The sequence below is a fragment of the Pseudorasbora parva genome, chromosome 3, assembly GCF_024679245.1.
Source record: "Pseudorasbora parva isolate DD20220531a chromosome 3, ASM2467924v1, whole genome shotgun sequence".
Taxonomy (NCBI): Eukaryota; Metazoa; Chordata; class Actinopteri; order Cypriniformes; family Gobionidae; genus Pseudorasbora; species Pseudorasbora parva.
The window spans coordinates 4,724,982-4,743,898 of NC_090174.1; the positions used below are offsets into that span (position 1 = coordinate 4,724,982).

The 18,917-nt window shown below is 36.9% G+C and overlaps 2 protein-coding genes across 3 annotated transcripts; both read left to right on the forward strand.

The window, feature by feature from the left end:
• The first annotated feature begins 2,000 nt into the window (after positions 1-2,000).
• Positions 2,001-7,561, forward strand: kiss1rb (KISS1 receptor b). Its single transcript, XM_067437600.1, has 5 exons — positions 2,001-2,516; positions 2,596-2,720; positions 3,694-3,829; positions 4,515-4,753; positions 7,207-7,561. The coding sequence occupies exons 1-5, from the start codon at positions 2,231-2,233 to the stop codon at positions 7,555-7,557; spliced, it is 1,137 nt and encodes a 378-aa protein (XP_067293701.1). The 5' UTR covers positions 2,001-2,230; the 3' UTR covers positions 7,558-7,561.
• Positions 7,562-9,075: 1,514 nt separating this feature from the next.
• Positions 9,076-17,308, forward strand: zgc:153044 (uncharacterized protein LOC751678 homolog). Of its 2 annotated transcripts, none has more exons than XM_067437601.1 (2): positions 9,076-9,260; positions 16,603-17,308. In XM_067437601.1, the coding sequence occupies exons 1-2, from the start codon at positions 9,076-9,078 to the stop codon at positions 17,150-17,152; spliced, it is 735 nt and encodes a 244-aa protein (XP_067293702.1). In that variant the 3' UTR covers positions 17,153-17,308. The 2 variants fall into 2 exon arrangements, with proteins under 2 accessions (XP_067293702.1, XP_067293703.1); XM_067437602.1 differs by lacking the exon at positions 9,076-9,260 and adding an exon at positions 14,476-14,606.
• Positions 17,309-18,917: the final 1,609 nt, after the last annotated feature.

Here is an 18,917-nt window from a genome sequence, read left to right on the forward strand (position 1 = left end):
ATATGAACACCAAACTAAGTGAACTTGGCAATTTAAGTTCACTATATGAACACCAAACAATTTAAGTTCACTATATGAACACCAAACTAAGTGAACTTGGCAATTTAAGTTCACCATATGAACACCAAACTAAGTGAACTTGGCAATTTAAGTTCACCATATGAACACCAAACTAAGCGAACTTGGCAATTTAAGTTCACCATATGAACACCAAACTAAGTGAACTTGGCAATTTAAGTTCACCATATGAACACCAAACTAAGCGAACTTGGCAATTTAAGTTCACTATATGAACACCAAACAATTTAAGTTCACTATATGAACACCAGACTAAGTGAACTTGGCAATTTAAGTTCACCATATGAACACCAAACTAAGTGAACTTGGCAATTTAAGTTCACCATATGAACACCAAACAATTTAAGTTCACCATATGAACACCAAACTAAGTGAACTTGGCAATTTAAGTTCACCATATGAACACCAAACTAAGTGAACTTGGCAATTTAAGTTCACCATATGAACACCAAACTAAGTGAACTTGGCAATTTAAGTTCACTATATGAACACCAAACTAAGTGAACTTGGCAATTTAAGTTCACCATATGAACACCAAACTAAGTGAACTTGGCAATTTAAGTTCACCATATGAACACCAAACTAAGTGAACTTGGCAATTTAAGTTCACCATATGAACACCAAACCATTTAAGTACACTTTATGAACATGAAACTAAGTGAACTTAGAAATTTAAGTTCACCATATGAACACCAAACTAAGTGAACTTGGCAATTTAAGTTCACTATATGAACACCAAACAATTTAAGTTCACTATATGAACACCAAACTAAGTGAACTTGGCAATTTAAGTTCACCATATGAACACCAAACTAAGTGAACTTGGCAATTTAAGTTCACCATATGAACACCAAACTAAGTGAACTTGGCAATTTAAGTTCACCATATGAACACCAAACTAAGTGAACTTGGCAATTTAAGTTCACCATATGAACACCAAACTAAGCGAACTTGGCAATTTAAGTTCACTATATGAACACCAAACAATTTAAGTTCACTATATGAACACCAAACTAAGTGAACTTGGCAATTTAAGTTCACCATATGAACACCAAACTAAGTGAACTTGGCAATTTAAGTTCACCATATGAACACCAAACAATTTAAGTTCACCATATGAACACCAAACTAAGTGAACTTGGCAATTTAAGTTCACCATATGAACACCAAACTAAGTGAACTTGGCAATTTAAGTTCACTATATGAACACCAAACAATTTAAGTTCACTATATGAACACCAAACTAAGTGAACTTGGCAATTTAAGTTCACCATATGAACACCAAACTAAGTGAACTTGGCAATTTAAGTTCACCATATGAACACCAAACTAAGTGAACTTGGCAATTTAAGTTCACTATATGAACACCAAACTAAGCGAACTTGGCAATTTAAGTTCACCATATGAACACCAAACCATTTAAGTACACTTTATGAACATGAAACTAAGTGAACTTAGAAATTTAAGTTCACCATATGAACACCAAACTAAGTGAACTTGGCAATTTAAGTTCACTATATGAACACCAAACAATTTAAGTTCACTATATGAACACCAAACTAAGTGAACTTGGCAATTTAAGTTCACCATATGAACACCAAACTAAGTGAACTTGGCAATTTAAGTTCACCATATGAACACCAAACTAAGTGAACTTGGCAATTTAAGTTCACCATATGAACACCAAACAATTTAAGTTCACTATATGAACACCAAACAATTTAAGTTCACTATATGAACACCAAACTAAGTGAACTTGGCAATTTAAGTTCACCATATGAACACCAAACTAAGCGAACTTGGCAATTTAAGTTCACTATATGAACACCAAACTAAGTGAAGTTGGCAATTTAAGTTCACTATATGAACACCAAACAATTTAAGTACACTTTTTGAACATGAAACTAAGTGAACTTAGCAATTTAAATACAGTCCATATGAGCACCACGTTAAGTGAACTTAAGTAAAGTCTACATGCTATTATTTCAATGCATGCCATCCAATGCAATTGAACTAAAAACCAAGTTCATGTAAATAAAAATTAAAAAAACTGTGAGGTAATCTGTGTAATTGTGACATGTTTTACATTATATGCAAATAGCATAATGAAGATGAACACATTTATTCAGAAAATTAACTGGAATGTGTTTTTATGTTTCAGGTTATTACTAGCATGGTGACGCATTTATATCTAATGGCAGAAAGTAACAGGACCAATGCGGTTGCAGAACTCATCTTGTGTAATAACGAAGCAGAGATTTATGATTGCAATCAATCCGATCCCATGAGATCTCAGAGCCCGATGCTGCTGACGGACGCCTGGCTGGTCCCAGTGTTTTTCACCCTTATTATGTTTGTAGGCTTGGTGGGAAACGTATTGGTCATCTATGTCGTCATCAAAAACCAGCAGATGAAAACGGTTACAAACCTCTACATAAGTATGAAAGATTTGTTTCTCAGAATATCATGCAAAGTGCTGTTCGCATTTTTGTAATAAACAATATTTTTTCTCTTCAGTTAATCTTGCCACCACAGATATACTTTTCCTGGTTTGTTGTGTTCCTTTCACTGCCACTTTATACACTCTTCCTAGCTGGATATTTGGGGACTTCATGTGTCGGCTGGTCAATTATCTGCAACAGGTGAAAGCATTTTTACTCTGTTTCATTTTTCTATGTAGGAGAGAGGACAAATTACATGCATGAAATGCCAAATTGTAAATAAAGACTAATAAGATGATTTATTACAACATATAATTTGGGCAGTAATCTGGGCAAAAGTCATGTGATTCAGCCTTAAAGCGATTTAAAATCCTTTTATTAATTATTCACGCTGATGTCATTCCAAACCTGTAAGACTTTCGTTAATCTTCTTAACACAAATGAAGATATTTTTGATGAAATCTGAGAGCTTTCTGTCTCTCACTGACAGCTACGCAATTACCACTGTGACACTTCAAAAAGAGATCGTAAAAATAATCCATATAAATTGAGCGGTTTAGTAAAAAAATCTGAAGGGACACTTTATATAAACCAATGAGGTTAATTTTCGTGTTACGCATCACGGTTGAGCTTCAGCGAGAACCAATGAGGTTCATTCTCTTGTTACGCATCACGGTTGAGCTTCAGCGAGAACCAATGAGGTTCATTCTCGTGTTACGCATCACGTTTGAGCTTCAGCAGAACCAATGAGGTTCATTCTCGTGTTACGCATCACGTTTTAGCTTCTGTTCATGTTTGGTGATCAGTTTCTATATGTGAAAAAAGGCTAAATCTGTTAATTCAAATGGATTAGTTTTACTCTTTATACTCTATATTTAGTTGCGTAACTGTCAATAGAGGGACAGAAATCTCTCAGATTTCATCAAAAAGATCTTCATTCGTGTTCTGAAGATGAACGAAAGTCTTACGCGTGTAGAACGAAATGAGATTGAGTCATTAATGACAGAATTTTCATTTTTGAACTAACCCTTTAAGTCAAAATGGAACTTAGTTTAAAAAAAGGCATTTATAACTGAATGAGATGAATGGCCACAAAACTGTTATATTCTACACCTACAGTATGCTGAATGTGAATCTAGTTTTGTCCTTTAAGTGTCTTTGAATGAACTCACAGGTAACTGCACAGGCAACATGCATCACTTTGTCTGCAATGAGTGTCGATCGATTTTATGTGACCGTCTACCCACTCCAGTCTCTCCATCATCGCACACCACAGATGGCTCTGACTGTATGCACCACTATTTGGATATGTATGAAAATCTTTCCAATCAGTTTAAGTACATCTCATCTTAATGAAGTTATACACTCTTAAAAATAAAGGAGATTTTCACAGAGCTGCCATGAAGATCCATTTTCCGTTTCCATCGAGTCCAGTTAAGAACCTTTACTGTTAAGAGTCTAAGCTAAAGTGAGCAGGAATACACTGTAAAAAATATTTAAAAAATAAGTTGCCTGGTTGCCTTAAATTTTTGAGGTATTGAAATTAAAAAATTGAGTTAATGCAATGAACATTTTTGAGAATCGACAACCTTTTTTCAAATATTATTCAAAGATTTTGTAAGCATATTGGGTAATTGTGTGTTTTATTTGTGATGATGCAGTGAAACATACCAAATAGTGCTATTTTCATGATTTATCTTTTTTTTTATGTGGGTCAGATACAATAATATTTTGAGTTTCTATATTTTAAACCATTTTTCATTGTAAATTGTTTAATTTCAATAAACTAAAAATTAAGGCAACAAGGTTACTTACTTTTTTAAGTTAAACCAACAACATTTTTTTACAGCGTAGTACATTATTGTAATTTCTTGGAGTTCATGATTACTTTTGTACTGCACCCGTTTGGGTTATTTTGGTTTGAATGGCTTTTATTTTCATACTTTTTATTGGCTGTGGTAAAACAAATGATTATATTTATATCTTTTCACTCAGGTTCTCTGCTGCTTTCAGTGCCGATCGTTTTGTATCAGCGAACAGAGTCTTCGTTCTGGTTTGGTCCACAGACGTACTGCACCGAGGCCTTTCCCTCGCACATTCATAAGCGGGCTTACATCCTTTACTCCTTCTTGGCTGTTTATCTGCTGCCTCTGATCACCATCTGCATGTGTTATACGTTCATGCTCAAACGCATGGGCCAAGCCACAGTGGGACCTGTTCACGGCTGTAACCAGGTACAGGTGTTACTGGCAATTTAAGTACAGTTGACATTCCCTGCGTCCCAATTCGCACGCTATCCATACTAAATAGTATTCGAGAATAGAATTAGTATGTCCCAAATCGTAGTATGCTGAAAAGAGTATTCTAAAGATACCCGGATGGTTTACTATTTCCGGTCCGAATTCGAAGTGTGGATCGATGGGCACTCTAACGGCTGATATTGCCCACAACCCATTGCCAGTTGGACGAGGATTCGATTAGAACTACAAACGCGTATAAAGTGTTAAAAAACTACAAACATGACGGATGTGCGAGTCCGGCGGTTAAGTAGAGAGGTTTAGATAAAGGGTTTTGAGTGATCAATTATCAGTATTTAACCTGATGAAAATATAGTTATTCAGTGTTGACCACATTTCACCTGCAGCAGCATTGTGAACTTTTGTAATGATACGTTTGGCCATTAACTTTTAAATGCGTCATTATTTCTAAACTGCAAACACATGAGGAGAGTCTCTGCATTAAAGATCCACAAATGGCAGATCAACGAGCGGCTACATTTCTCTCCCATACAGTAGGAAATTAAACTGAACTGACAGAGCAGTTTAAATGATTTTTCTTCACAAAATAAGTACATACTTTTAGGACGTATTATAAGTAGGCGAACTGGGACGCAGCAATTGACACCAAGTTAAGTGAACTTACCGGTAATTGTTTAAGTACAGTATATGGCAAGGCAAGTTTATTTATATAGCACATTTCATACACAATGGCAATTCAAAGTGCTTTACATAGAAATGAATTAAAATAGGGATAACAAATGCATTAGAAAAAGAATACAATCAGGAAAGACATCAATTGGATAGACCTACAAAGGTCTATCCAACTGATGTCTTTCCTGGTTCGGTTGAAACACGCCCCATAATCACAGCCCAATGGAGCAGTTTCAGACTCATATTCTGACTAGAATTGAGTATGACCACGTCAGGCTAGCAGTTTAATGCAATAAGCTACAACAGTGGAAAACCGCTAAACATGGTAAAAAAAAAAAAAAATGGATAGGTCTACCTTTGTAGGTCTATCCAATTGATGTCTTTCCTGGTTCGGTTGAAACACACCTCATAATCGCAGCCCAATGGAGCAAACCAATCAGAGCAACAAAGCAACGCATTGTCAAATGTCAACAGACAGAGCTTAAATGCAATGTGTTGCAAAGTCCGCGTTTTTTTTCCGCGGTTATGTATGTCCAAGGGTTGAAGCGACTATTATGTGATATATAGACCCATGAGTGTGAATTTTAGCAGGCAACCATGCCAAAATAACACACACTTTACCCTCCAAACACCATTTTTTCCCACGGAGAACCCCCCGAGAAGCTATTGTTTAGGGCTGGTAGTTGGCGGGTTTTGTTGTAAAAACTTGGCAACCCTGTCTGCACACGCGATGGAATAAACGATCTTTGCCGGTGTTGTAAAAAAATAAAAGAATTTATTGATACACAGAGTACTTACCCAACATGACCATCATCTTTGAGAGAAATTAGGAAGGTTGAATGCATATACAAACAAGCTCTCCGTTTAGGATTCGAGTAAATATAATCCAAGCTCCTTTGATGACGTGATGATTACGTAACTGTTGATCATCTGTCCGTCATCGTCTAAAGCTCGCCCTGATGATTTCATTGGTCCGAACAGTTTCTGTTCGGAGATAATTACTTCTCTATGGAGCGAGGCCAGACCGAATTGCCAGACCTAAAAATATTGTGGGCGGGGCTAAATTCGGCTGTCATCCAGGCTACGAAACGATCAGTTTCTGTGAGAAACCCAACAGTATTTATTATCAGACTAATCTCATCCAGTATTCCCAGCGCCATTACTTCCGCCAAGTACGGTCAAAACCTGCTGTGATCATAAATATATATGATAGATAGATAGATAGATAGATAGATAGATAGATAGATAGATAGATAGATAGATAGATAGATAGATAGATAGATAGATAGATAGATAGATAGATAGATAGATAGATAGATAGATAGATAGATAGATAGATAGATAGATAGATAGATTCCTCATTAGTGCCTCATTGGATCGGTCGAATGAGGAATCTATGTACACACATCTATGACCGCGCCGTTAGATTGACCTTCTTCGGCAGAAGTAATAAGGTAAAAATAAAATTTTCGTTTTTGGGTGAACTATCCCTTTAAGCCTTGTTTGTAAAACCGGGGGTATATGAACACCAAGTTAAGTGAACTTAGCAATTTAAGGAGAGTCTAAAAAAGCACAAAGTGAACCTAATGCTGTAAGTACACTATGTGAACACCAAGTAAAGTGAACTTAACCTAAACCATTCCTCGGTTAAATAGAGGGAACAGGTTTACTCCATCGAATGAATGCAGTCAACTGATTCGGTTTTTGGTATAGAAGAAAATGTTATATATAATCCATAATGAAGGTTTGTTTTCCAGCTGCAGACACCAGCAGAACGGGTCGAAGCCGTGCGAACAAGAGTGTCCAGAATGGTGGTTGTAATGGTGCTGCTGTTTATAGTCTGCTGGGGTCCAATTCAGATCCTGATTCTCCTGCAAGCGTTCTGTCCTGAAGATGTCAGTCACAGTTATACACTCTACAAGCTAAAGATCTGGGCTCACTGCATGTCCTATTCCAATTCCTCCATAAATCCCGTGATCTATGCCTTCATGGGAGCCAACTTTAGAAAGGCCTTCAGAAGTGTGTTCCCTCTGATCTTCAAAAGAAACGCAAGAACCACCGAGCCGCTGCCCACATATAACAGGGAGATGAACTTTCTTTCATCCTGACCTCAAAGGATGTTTTGGACAGGTTATGCATAATTATAATCTTTAAAGGGTCATGAAACCCCCTGTTTCAGCAGCAGTCAGTTCTCACACCAGGCTTGAAAAATGCTATAACGCTTATTATTTTATTAATAATTCTATATATTTTTGCTATTATCCTCTAGCGCTGGGAGAAATGTAAAATATGGAGGGGACCACAGTGTACTGTGGAGCTTACAGAGACTTCCACCATCTGCTGTTTCTGTTCAGAAATATTTTATGTGTTGATTGTTTGTATTATTCTATATTTTTACCTTTTATTAATTTTTGTTATTTTTCCCTTTTCCATTGTTGCACTTTGAAATCTTTGGAATGAAAAGTGCGTTATAAATAAAATCTATTATTATTATTATTATTATTATGAAAGTGGGCGTAGTTTAGTGGTGGAGTGGAGACTGAAAGCACATCAACGGTAGCCTAGAAATCTAGACGCACCCTAGCGGCAGCAAATCTAATCTGCCCGCGAGTGTCGTCTAGCAACTCTCAATACCCTTCTGACCTGTAAACGCATAACTCTTGCCGGGCCAATCACATCGTGTATAGAGTCGGTGGGCGGGGCCATAATGACGACCGCCGAGTTGCTTTTGCGTGCTTCTAGTAAAGACAGAAACTGGCGAACGGCGGCGGTCTTTCGAATCAGCTCTGACCGCGACTCTGGAATACTTGGAGTTAAGCTTTTCTCTGAGAAAAGAACAAAGAACGGCACTGAAGTCATTCTTAAGAAGGGAAGATGTGTTCAGAGTTTTGCCGACCGGATACGGCGAATGTTTAATCTGTCAGCGAGCTCTGCTTCACCTTCGTTGCTCTGGTTGTTGTAGCGCTATCCTATCGCGTGCAGAGGGAGTTATTAACGGAAAGACAACCGTTTATCCGCCCCTCAGATTGAGCTTTTAATGTTGAGTTTCCAGACAAAACATCTTGATGTGGGTCTGGCTTGTCAGGCTAGTTCATTCAGGCAAGTAACCTTAATAATAGTAACAGCAAATTTAATCCTCACAATAACGAGACACAGTACCACCCAGCTTTCAAACAGATTTAAAAGGACTTTGTACAGATGTTTATGTTTATTTTCTACATCAACGGCTTCTGATTCAGACAATCTTCTTTCGATCTCATTAAAAACATCAAAGCTTCCCACAAACGACACTGCAAATTACCATTAAAGGTGGGGTAGGTAGGAATGATCTAAAACACTTTTGTCTAAACTTGTTTACACTTCCTTTATATGTCAATACATAATTCAAATGTAAGTACTCTGAAAAGGAGAGTATAAAAACCGAGTGAATCTAGACTGTTTAATCTGCAATAAACACTGCTCATTATTTTCATTCGGGACGAAACAAGTGATTGGCTTGGACGACTGTCACTCTCTCTCGCTACCATGGCAACCACCGCTTTCGCTACAGGATCCGCCCACATGCGCGCACCCCTAGGAAGAGCAAAAGCATTCAAAATGCACGGTGCCTGGTTTTGCAGTCAGTGATGGCAAACAATGCAAACAAAAGGAAGACAGTAGGCCTACATGTAAAGGCAATGCACAAGAAGTCTTTGGATAAACAAAGAAATCAAACGCGAGTAAATATGGGCGTGGCTTTCCAACGATGGAGAACTGAGGGACCTAAAGGGCCTCAAAAACGACTCATTGCTGCTGTATTTCTGCTGGAAAGGTAATCTTTCATTTTGATTATATGAAATAAACATTTCTTAAACATTTTTTCGGTTTAAGGTTTAATGAAGCATGTATCGCTAGCACATGTAGCTGCCTAATATAGCTAACATAACATTACTTAGCATAAAGTTACAATGTTATACACTTAGCCATTAGTAGAGATGATAAATACTCAATATGTTTAGCTCAGGTTGATCGCTGTCGTGTTGAATTTCGGAAAATTTAACTTTAGATAATAAAATGCATGTGTAAAAGCTAGTACACTGCATCCAGGAACTTTTTTTTAGAGCTAAGTTAGCTTTAGCTCCTGCTAATCAACAATGCTTTCATCATGGAAACTCTTACAGGCAAAACACAGTATATGTTATGGATCTTACACGAAATTCATCTTCATCACAGTATAACTGATGTTATTGGAAAAACATGTATCGATGCTACCCGTTTTTAGCTTTGCCTTATAAATATAACTAGCTTATTAAAATTATATCTTAAACTTTACCAGTATCGGTATTCTAGCTTGATAGTGAGTACTAAAAGACATCTTATTTGTTTATATTCATACTGATAAAGTTCGATTTTTTATTACATGTGATTCTGACATGATGTCACTACATACACACCGCTCCTCTCAGGTAAATAATGCGTCTTCCAGCTGATTGGTCGGTGAGGCGCGTTCATGTGTTTTGGGGGTGTGGCTTTGGAAAGAGCCCAGAAGGGAGAGGTCTACAGACACTAAATTTTTATACTTTCTTTTTTAGAGTACTTACATTTTAATTATGTATTGATATATAAAGAACGTTAAAACAAATTTGGAAAAACGTTTTTTAACCAATTCTTACCAACCCAACCTTTAAGTTACAGGCAACACAATGTACACATGGTTTTGTAAACTCACCATAACACAAAGACATATATCATGACAGCTATAATTAAATGCACAACTGTTCACAATTTGTTCTCTGCTTTGAAAATATATATGAACATGTTGCATAACTTTAATAACTTTTGAGGCTTATTTTGTGGAGTTATATGTGCCGTTTGGCCGGTTAAATAGCCGTGAAGAGCGATTACACTCAGTGCGGAAGAATCGCGTTTGTATGAAGACTCAAGACAAGAGAACGTAGGCAACCCAGACACTCATTCGAAGCGGAAAAAAAACACTCATTTTTGATCCAGTAATGCATCTCTCACTTATGTGATATCACTGTTTGAAGCGCCAGTCAGAGGAAAATGCCTATCCGTGTGCTGTCATGAATAATTAAGCGCGTGCTGTCATGATTTAAACAACAGGGCTTCTCATAGGATAAAGATACGCAGTCTCATGAATAATTATGAGACACCGATGAGTCATTGCCGTATTATAGTACAAGAAAGCGTCACAGCCTATAATGTTGACATAAGGATGAATTTAAAACAGGAAGTTGAAATTAGAGCAAATTGGTTTAAAATGAACTAGTTTTCTCCCACATTCAAAACTAACAGATGGTAACATTGTCTTCCATGATGTTCAACACACATAATTCTGTTAAAATCTCAGAAAATTTGGTTTAGGGTTTCATGACCCTTTAAGGACCAAATCAATAGCCCTTGATGAAGATGCCTTCCGAGCAATCTTTAAAGGTAAAAGGGACAAAATGATGTGTTTTAATAGCACACGAACACTTACAGAATATGCTTAGGTGTGTAACTGAATGTACTGTTTTCAGACACTTAATTGTGTCATGTTAATCGCAATTAAATCAAAGTGTTCAAATGTATATTAAGTGCAAATATCTGAAATTAATTATTGCGCTTTTTTACTTTATATGTAACTTCATAACATGTTAGAAATATGGTTAAAGTGTAATGCTGAATGTACAGTCTTGTTCAAAATAATAGCAGTACAATGTGACTAACCAGAATAATCAAGGTTTTTAGTATATTTTTTATTGCTACGTGGCAAACAAGTTACCAGTAGGTTCAGTAGATTGTCAGAAAACAAACAAGACCAGCATTCATGATATGCACGCTCTTAAGGCTGTGCAATTGGGCAATTAGTTGAAAGGGGTGTGTTCAAAAAAATAGCAGTGTCTACCTTTGACTGTACAAACTCAAAACTATTTTGTACAAACATTTTTTTTTCTGGGATTTAGCAATCCTGTGAATCACTAAACTAATATTTAGTTGTATGACCACAGTTTTTTAAAACTGCTTGACATCTGTGTGGCATGGAGTCAACCAACTTGTGGCACCTCTCAGCTGTTATTCCACTCCATGATTCTTTAACAACATTCCACAATTCATTCACATTTCTTGGTTTTGCTTCAGCATTTTTGATATCACCCCACAAGTTCTCAATTGGATTAAGGTCTGGAGATTGGGCTGGCCACTCCATAACATTAATTTTGTTGGTTTGGAACCAAGACTTTGCCCGTTTACTAGTGTGTTTTGGGTCATTGTCTTGTTGAAACAACCGTTTCAAGGGCATGTCCTCTTCAGCATAGGGCAACATGACCTCTTCAAGTATTTTAACATATGCAAACTGATCCATGATCCCTGGTATGCGATAAATAGGCCCAACACCATAGTAGGAGAAACATGCCCATATCATGATGCTTGCACCTCCATGCTTCACTGTCTTCACTGTGTACTGTGGCTTGAATTCAGAGTTTGGGGGTCGTCTCACAAACTGCCTGTGGCCCTTGGACCCAAAAAGAACAATTTTACTCTCATCAGTCCACAAAATGTTCCACCATTTCTCTTTAGGCCAGTTGATGTGTTCTTTGGCAAATTGTAACCTCTTCTGCACATGCCTTTTTTTTAACAGAGGGACTTTGCGGGGGATTCTTGAAAATAGATTAGCTTCACACAGACGTCTTCTAACTGTCACAGTACTTACAGGTAACTCCAGACTGTCTTTGATCATCCTGGAGGTGATCATTGGCTGAGCCTTTGCCATTCTGGTTATTCTTCTATCCATTTTGATGGTTGTCTTCCGTTTTCTTCCACGTCTCTCTGGTTTTGCTCTCCATTTTAAGGCATTGGAGATCATTTTAGCTGAACAGCCTATCATTTTTTGCACCTCTTTATAGGTTTTCCCCTCTCTAATCAACTTTTTAATCAAAGTACGCTGTTCTTCTGAACAATGTCTTGAACGACCCATTTTCCTCAGCTTTCAAATGCATGCTCAACAAGTGTTGGCTTTATCCTTAAATAGGGGCCACCTGATTCACACCTGTTTCTTCACAAAATTGATGACCTCAGTGATTGAATGCCACACTGCTATTTTTTTGAACACACCCCTTTCAACTAATTCAACTAATTGCCCAATTGCACAGCCTTAAGAGCGTGCATATCATGAATGCTGGGTCTTGTTTGTTTTCTGACAATCTACTGAACCTACTGGTAACTTGTTTGCCACGTAGCAATAAAAAATATACTAAAAACCTTGATTATTCTGGTTAGTCACATTGTACTGCTATTATATTGAACAAGACTGTACTTACAAAACAATTATAGTATAGTAAAGTAAAATATACTTCAGTGCTGTTATTATATTGATACTTGTGTGTCATGTGTTTATATTTGTAATTACACATTGATGTTATGATGAAGTTTAACATATTAACTTTAAATGTAATTAAACTTTGTTAGTCAACACATCAAAATAAGATGTGCATTTTTGGGTGAATTATACCTTATAAAAACAGTAAGTTGAACCTTGCACTGTAACAATCTCCAGTTGAAAATTTTCTAGTGACTGATCACATATAAATTTTTCATTTGGCCAAACTGAACTTCTGTGAATGGATGCAATTGAATACACAGAAATTCAATTCGCCCAACTGAAAAATTTAGATGTGATCAGTCACTAAAAGTTTACAGTGTGGGTAAAATATCTATATATAGCAAATCATATAGTTTACATCAACGATACATATCGTCACATTTTTATATTGTGATATATATTATATTAACGAGATATCGATTATCCAGCCCTACAAAATATATAACATTGGCCTAGCCCTATAGTGGTTTTTCGACACTTAATACAAAAATCTTACATATTGCACCTTTAAGAGCATGTTTATCAACTATAGTCCGATTGATGTTTTTAATGCTGTATCACCATTAATAAAGTTTGGTTTTCTTCCTGGTTGCAAATCATTGCTAGTGTATTATTCTAGCTGGTTGTTAAAGGGATTGTTCACCCAAAAATGAAAATGTGATGTTTATCTGCTTACACCCAGTGCATCCAACATGGAGGTGTGTTTGTTTCTTCAGTAGAACACAAATGAAGATTTTTAACTCCAACCGTTGCTGTGTGACAGTCATGTAATGCATGTGAATGGGTAACAATTCTATGAGAGCAAAACATGCTTAGACAGCCCTGTGGCTCATGACGACACATTATATCTTAAGACACAAAACAATCAGTTTGTGTGAGAAATCGAGCCGTATTATATAATTTTTTACCTCAAATACAGCGCTAATTCCAACAGCCTGGAATGCGCTTCACTTCTGGTAAAGAAGGTCAATATGCATGATCTGGCTCATAAATCTGCTCCATGCAATGGACACTTTACTATCCCATGAAGACATGGGAGAGGATCTGTGAATTCACTTCTGGTAAGGTCAGTATCCATACTGTAGCTCGAGCAGATATACGAGCCAGAGTGTGTATTTTGACCTTACCGGAAGTGACACTTGGCTGTTGGATATAGGCTATAGTGTTGTATTTGAGGTAAAAAAAAAATGATATGAATACGGCTTGATTTCTCACACAGAGCCACAGGGCTCTTTGTGAATCTTATTTAGGCATGTTTTTTTTTTTTTTGCTCTCATAGATTTGTTACCCATTCAGTATATGACAGTCACACAGCAACGGTTTGAGTTAAAAATCTTCATTTGTGTTCTACTGATGAAAAAAACACAGCTACATGTTGGATGCACTAGGGATAAGCAGATAAACATCAAATTTCATTTTTTGGAGAACTAGCCCTTTATGGTCATTATTGACAGATTCGGAGGTTGTTTTGTTGTGCTGTAGAGCAGTGGTTTTCAAACCTGTCCTGGAGGACCCCCAGCCCTGCACATTTTATATGTCTCCCATATTTGGCACACCCACTTCAGGTCTTGCAGTCTCTTCTAATGAGCTCATGAGTTGAATCAGGTGTGTTAGATGAAGGAGATATTCAAAATGTGCAGGGCTGGGGATCCTCCAGGACAGGTTTGAAAACCACTGCTGTAGAGTCTCAGGCCAGCGATAGGTGTCGCTGTGCGCGCTCACTGTCCGAGCAGCCGCAGTGAGCAGAAGAAGAGCTCTCTCTCCATCTCCAGGCGAGATGACAGCAGCCGCGCGCAGGTGTGTGTGGTCGTATACCCTTATAAGTGCGTTAGAGACAATCAAAGATAACTCTTTTACAATGCAGTGTGTAAAATATCCACAACTACACTTACGTCGCAGATTATAGATGATTAAAAATTCAATTCACATTTATTTGGATGGCGCTTTTCACAATATCGTTTGAAACTGCTTTACAGAAAATGCATGCGTCTACTTTAAATTAGAGTGATTTGTTATCAGAGGAGAGTCCAAGTTATGGATTTCAGAATAGTAACCTACATATTCAAATCACACAGTTAGCTAACAATGTATTATAAACAATGTAATAATTTAAGGCAGAGACATTTGGAAGTAAAGAGTTAACAATGATGAGGATATATAGAAAATAAATGTAGCATTGGTGCATGTTGAAAAACTCCTTCTTGTTAATAGCGTTTAAAAAAAATCATCAAAATTCCTCTTAGTGCATGTGTTGAAAAGATAATTATTCAGTCTTAATAAAAACTGCAAACGTGAATGAGCCTTTGTTACATGCGAACGTTTTTTGAACGTTTTTTACAAAGCAACTTTAGTGTGATACGGGAGATAATGTATCAAGTAGGGTTAGCTACAGCAGATTTAGAAGAAAGTGTCATTGTCCAGCTTACCTACGTTTCTGATGGATTCGTTTCCATAAAATGACATTAGTTATTAGCAAAGGGGCCTCTTACACAACACAATTTTCAACTAAAACCGGAAAACTTACTGCATTCTGGCCGGCCGTTAATTTACACAACAGTAGTTTTGGTGGCCTGGGAACACAAACTGAAATGGGTTAATTACAAAGTGCAAGTTTTGAAAATTTGTTTTAAAAAACTACTATTATAATTTCTGTGTAAACTTCCAAAAGTGAATCTGTGATAAGTAACGTTGACCGCATGCACGTAGTCTTTCTTTACAAAGTGACATTGCCTACTTGTCTAGCATGCATAATAGCCTACAGTATTTTTAGTCGTTCCCACGGATTCGTGTGAACGGGAATCATTTTGATAACGTTTTCATCTCTACAGAGGAAAAACTTTTGTCATGTAGAGGAGGCCTTTACAGGGAAGAGTAGACATAATCTCTGCTGACATTCAGGGTTGCGATGTGGTCGTGTCTAGGTGTAGATCCACCATCTGATCTGAATACAGATAGCTGAGTTCGGTAAACCTCGGAATAAACAGAGAGACTAATATTTGCGTGGGTGCCATTCTTCATTTCAAGTATGCCATTGCATATCTCATGTTACAAGAAGTGTTCCCGGTCCCAAACCATTTAAAAGTGCTTTGTTAGTAATTGGCAAGATTTTAAAATGTATGTGATGTTTAATGGTAGCCAATGCAGTGTTTACAGAACTGGGCTAATATGGTCATTCTTCCTGGTACTAGTAAGAACTCGAGCTGCTGTGTTTTGGACCAGCTAGAGTTTGTTTATTTAGCGTGCGGGGCAACCACCCAGTAGAGCATTACAATAATCTAGCCTTGAGGTCTAGATCCAGTAACTAATAGAGAGATACAACCACGATCAGATGATAAGAGCAAATAATTTGTAACTCTGATGAGAGCAGTCTCAGTACTATCATACAGTCTAAATCCTGACTGGAAATCCTCACAGACACCATTTATTTCTTAAAAAAGGAACATAGTTGTGAGGACACTGCCTTTTCTAGTATCTTTGACAGAAAAGGTAGATTTAAGATCAGTCTGTAGTTAACTAATTCTGTAGGATCAAGTTGCGTTTTTTTAATAAGCGGTTTAATAATAGCCAAAGTTAATATTCCAAAGTTTTTGGTACATATCCTAATGATAAAGATTAATTAATGATATTAAGAAGAGGATCTATGACCTCTGGAAGCATCTCTTTCAGTAGCTAGAGTCTGTCTGTCTGTCAATCTTTTACTTTCAGGCAAGCCAACATTAAAGTTTATCTTGACAAAGTATCATTTATTTAGTTGTGATGTTTGCACTATTAATCCATGCACATTTGTTCCTAGTGTTTATACCATGCCAGAAAGAGGAGGGGGACTTGGCGGGTTTGCTCAGATTACGGACTGTTTGTACATCGGCAACGGCAAAACAGCAAACAACTCTTCGGTCATAAGCTCTCTCAACATTACATGTATTATTAATGCAACTCAGGACATAAGGAACTTAAACATTCCCACTATTGATTATATGCACGTGTCTGTCTCTGATGATCCTGAATCCAGACTCACTGAGCATTTTGACACAGTTGCTGATAAGATACAGCAGGTCTCTGACGAACATGGACGTGTCCTGGTTCACTGTAATGCAGGCGTCAGTCGCTCTGCCACGCTGTGTCTGGCGTACCTGATGAAGCACTGCCATCTAACACTAGCGGAGGCACATTTGCGGCTCAAAGCTCAGAGACCCATCGTCAGACCCAACAGCGGCTTCTGGAGGCAGCTGATCGAGTATGAGTGGAAATTACATGGGAAAAATACAGTCAGAATGATAAACTCGCCTGTTGGACACATTCCAGATTTATATGAGCGTGAAACAAGGGGATTGATTCCACTTTAGGATGTGAAAGTTGTTTCTTGTTATTTCATTCATATTTGAATGATTTTTTTTTTTAAATATTGTAGAGTGTTTCAATATTATATGTGACTTATGTTCTTTATAATGAAGTGTTTGTGACGTGTTATGCAATAAACAACCAGAAGATGGCAGAATAAATCTTAGTTTGGCACATGTAGATTAAAGTACAGTGACCCCACAAAATATTTGTGTATTTAAACCATGCTTAAAAATGAATGACATAGCATTGGAGAACAAAACATTAAGCCTAGTACTATTTATTTTAAAGTCACCATGATATTAAATTGACTATTCTTATATTTTATTGTGCTTATCATAATTTTTTTTAATGTAGTGCCCTCATTATCTTAAATAACTTCCCCTCTCTCTTGCAGGGACATCTCTTCTACACTACAAAAAATGCTTTTCTCACTTAGTTTTTTTGATTTGTTTCTAGTCAAAATTTCAGAAATTTCTTACATTAAGAAAGATTTACTAGACAAGTAAAAATTATTGTCTTGTTTTGGGGAAAGAAACTCAAAATTAAGAGAGGTTTTTGCTTAAAATAAGCAAAATAATCTTGTTTTAAGATTATTTATCTTACCCCACTGACAGATTATTTAGCTTATTTTAAGCAAAAACTTTCTTAATTTTGAGTTATCTTTTCCCCAAACAAGACAATTACTTTTGCTTGCCTAGTAAATACTTCTTATTTTAAGAATTTTTAGATGTTTGGAACAAGAAACAAGACAAAAATACTAAGTAAGAAAAGCCTTTTTTGCAGTGTAGGATGACGAGGGCGGGGCCACCTGTCACTCACATGAGATCAACCAATAGCAATTCTCAACCATCCAATCAATCCCCCAAAGTCAAAATCAAGCTCCGCTCTACATTTGTTCTTGTTTGAAAAGCCACTTACTCCATTTACATCACAATGGCCAAGAAAAGACTAACGCGGTTTCCGCTTCATGTCGATTTTAAGGAGAAATCACACACTTCTCTAGCAAAGCAGACTTGCAAATTACACATCTGTGTGAACTGACTTCATACATACTCTAAAACGATATTGGGACCAGCTTATTAAAATCAATGCAAAAATGGTTCAGAAAAATTATGTTAGTTCAGATAAAGCTCTAGCATCACTTGCTTGCAGATGCCATCTGGTTCAGTCTATTTGTTGGCCAGTGCAATGGCATTCAGACATTGCAATATGGATTAAGTTTGAAAAGTTATGTAAGATTTTTGTACCAACAATATCCGTCAACTATAAAGTTCTTTTGCAAGGCCTGAAGGCAAATTCCTCACATGAAAAATTAAACAATAAGAAAATGTAGCCTGTCTACTTCAATCATTGCTTTGAGAGAGAAAATTATTACCTCCAAAAATGTTCAGTCAGTGATGTGTGTAACTTAAATGGGGTCAATTCTTTTTATTTTTATATATGTTTCTTAAGGTTAACTTATAATGTTAAAAACGTTGTTTGCACACACAAGAATAAATATATTCGGAAAAACAAGATTTTCAACCCTCTGGCTGCATCAGAAATCGCACACTTCCCTACAGTAGGCAAAAAACAGTATGTGACAAAAGTGTATTCATAGTACTAGAGTCGGCAAAAAAGGACCTATATGACCTACTTCCGAGTCTGAAGTGTGCATGCAATAGACACTTTACTATCCCATGAAGCCACGGGAGAGGATCTGTGAACGGCAGTGAAGCGACGCAACTGACGCAGGTAGGTCACATGATAATGACAAATCCGAATTAC

Coding starts and splice junctions, on each gene's coding strand:
- kiss1rb (XM_067437600.1), top strand. CDS start 2,231: ATGTTTCAGGTTATTACTAGCATGGTGACGCATTTATATCTAATGGCA. Junction 2,721..3,693: donor TGGTCAATTATCTGCAACAG/GTGAAAGCATTT, acceptor ATGAACTCACAG/GTAACTGCACAGGCAACATG. Junction 4,754..7,206: donor CTGTTCACGGCTGTAACCAG/GTACAGGTGTTA, acceptor TTTGTTTTCCAG/CTGCAGACACCAGCAGAACG.
- zgc:153044 (XM_067437601.1), top strand. CDS start 9,076: ATGGCAAACAATGCAAACAAAAGGAAGACAGTAGGCCTACATGTAAAG. Junction 9,261..16,602: donor GCTGTATTTCTGCTGGAAAG/GTAATCTTTCAT, acceptor ATTTGTTCCTAG/TGTTTATACCATGCCAGAAA.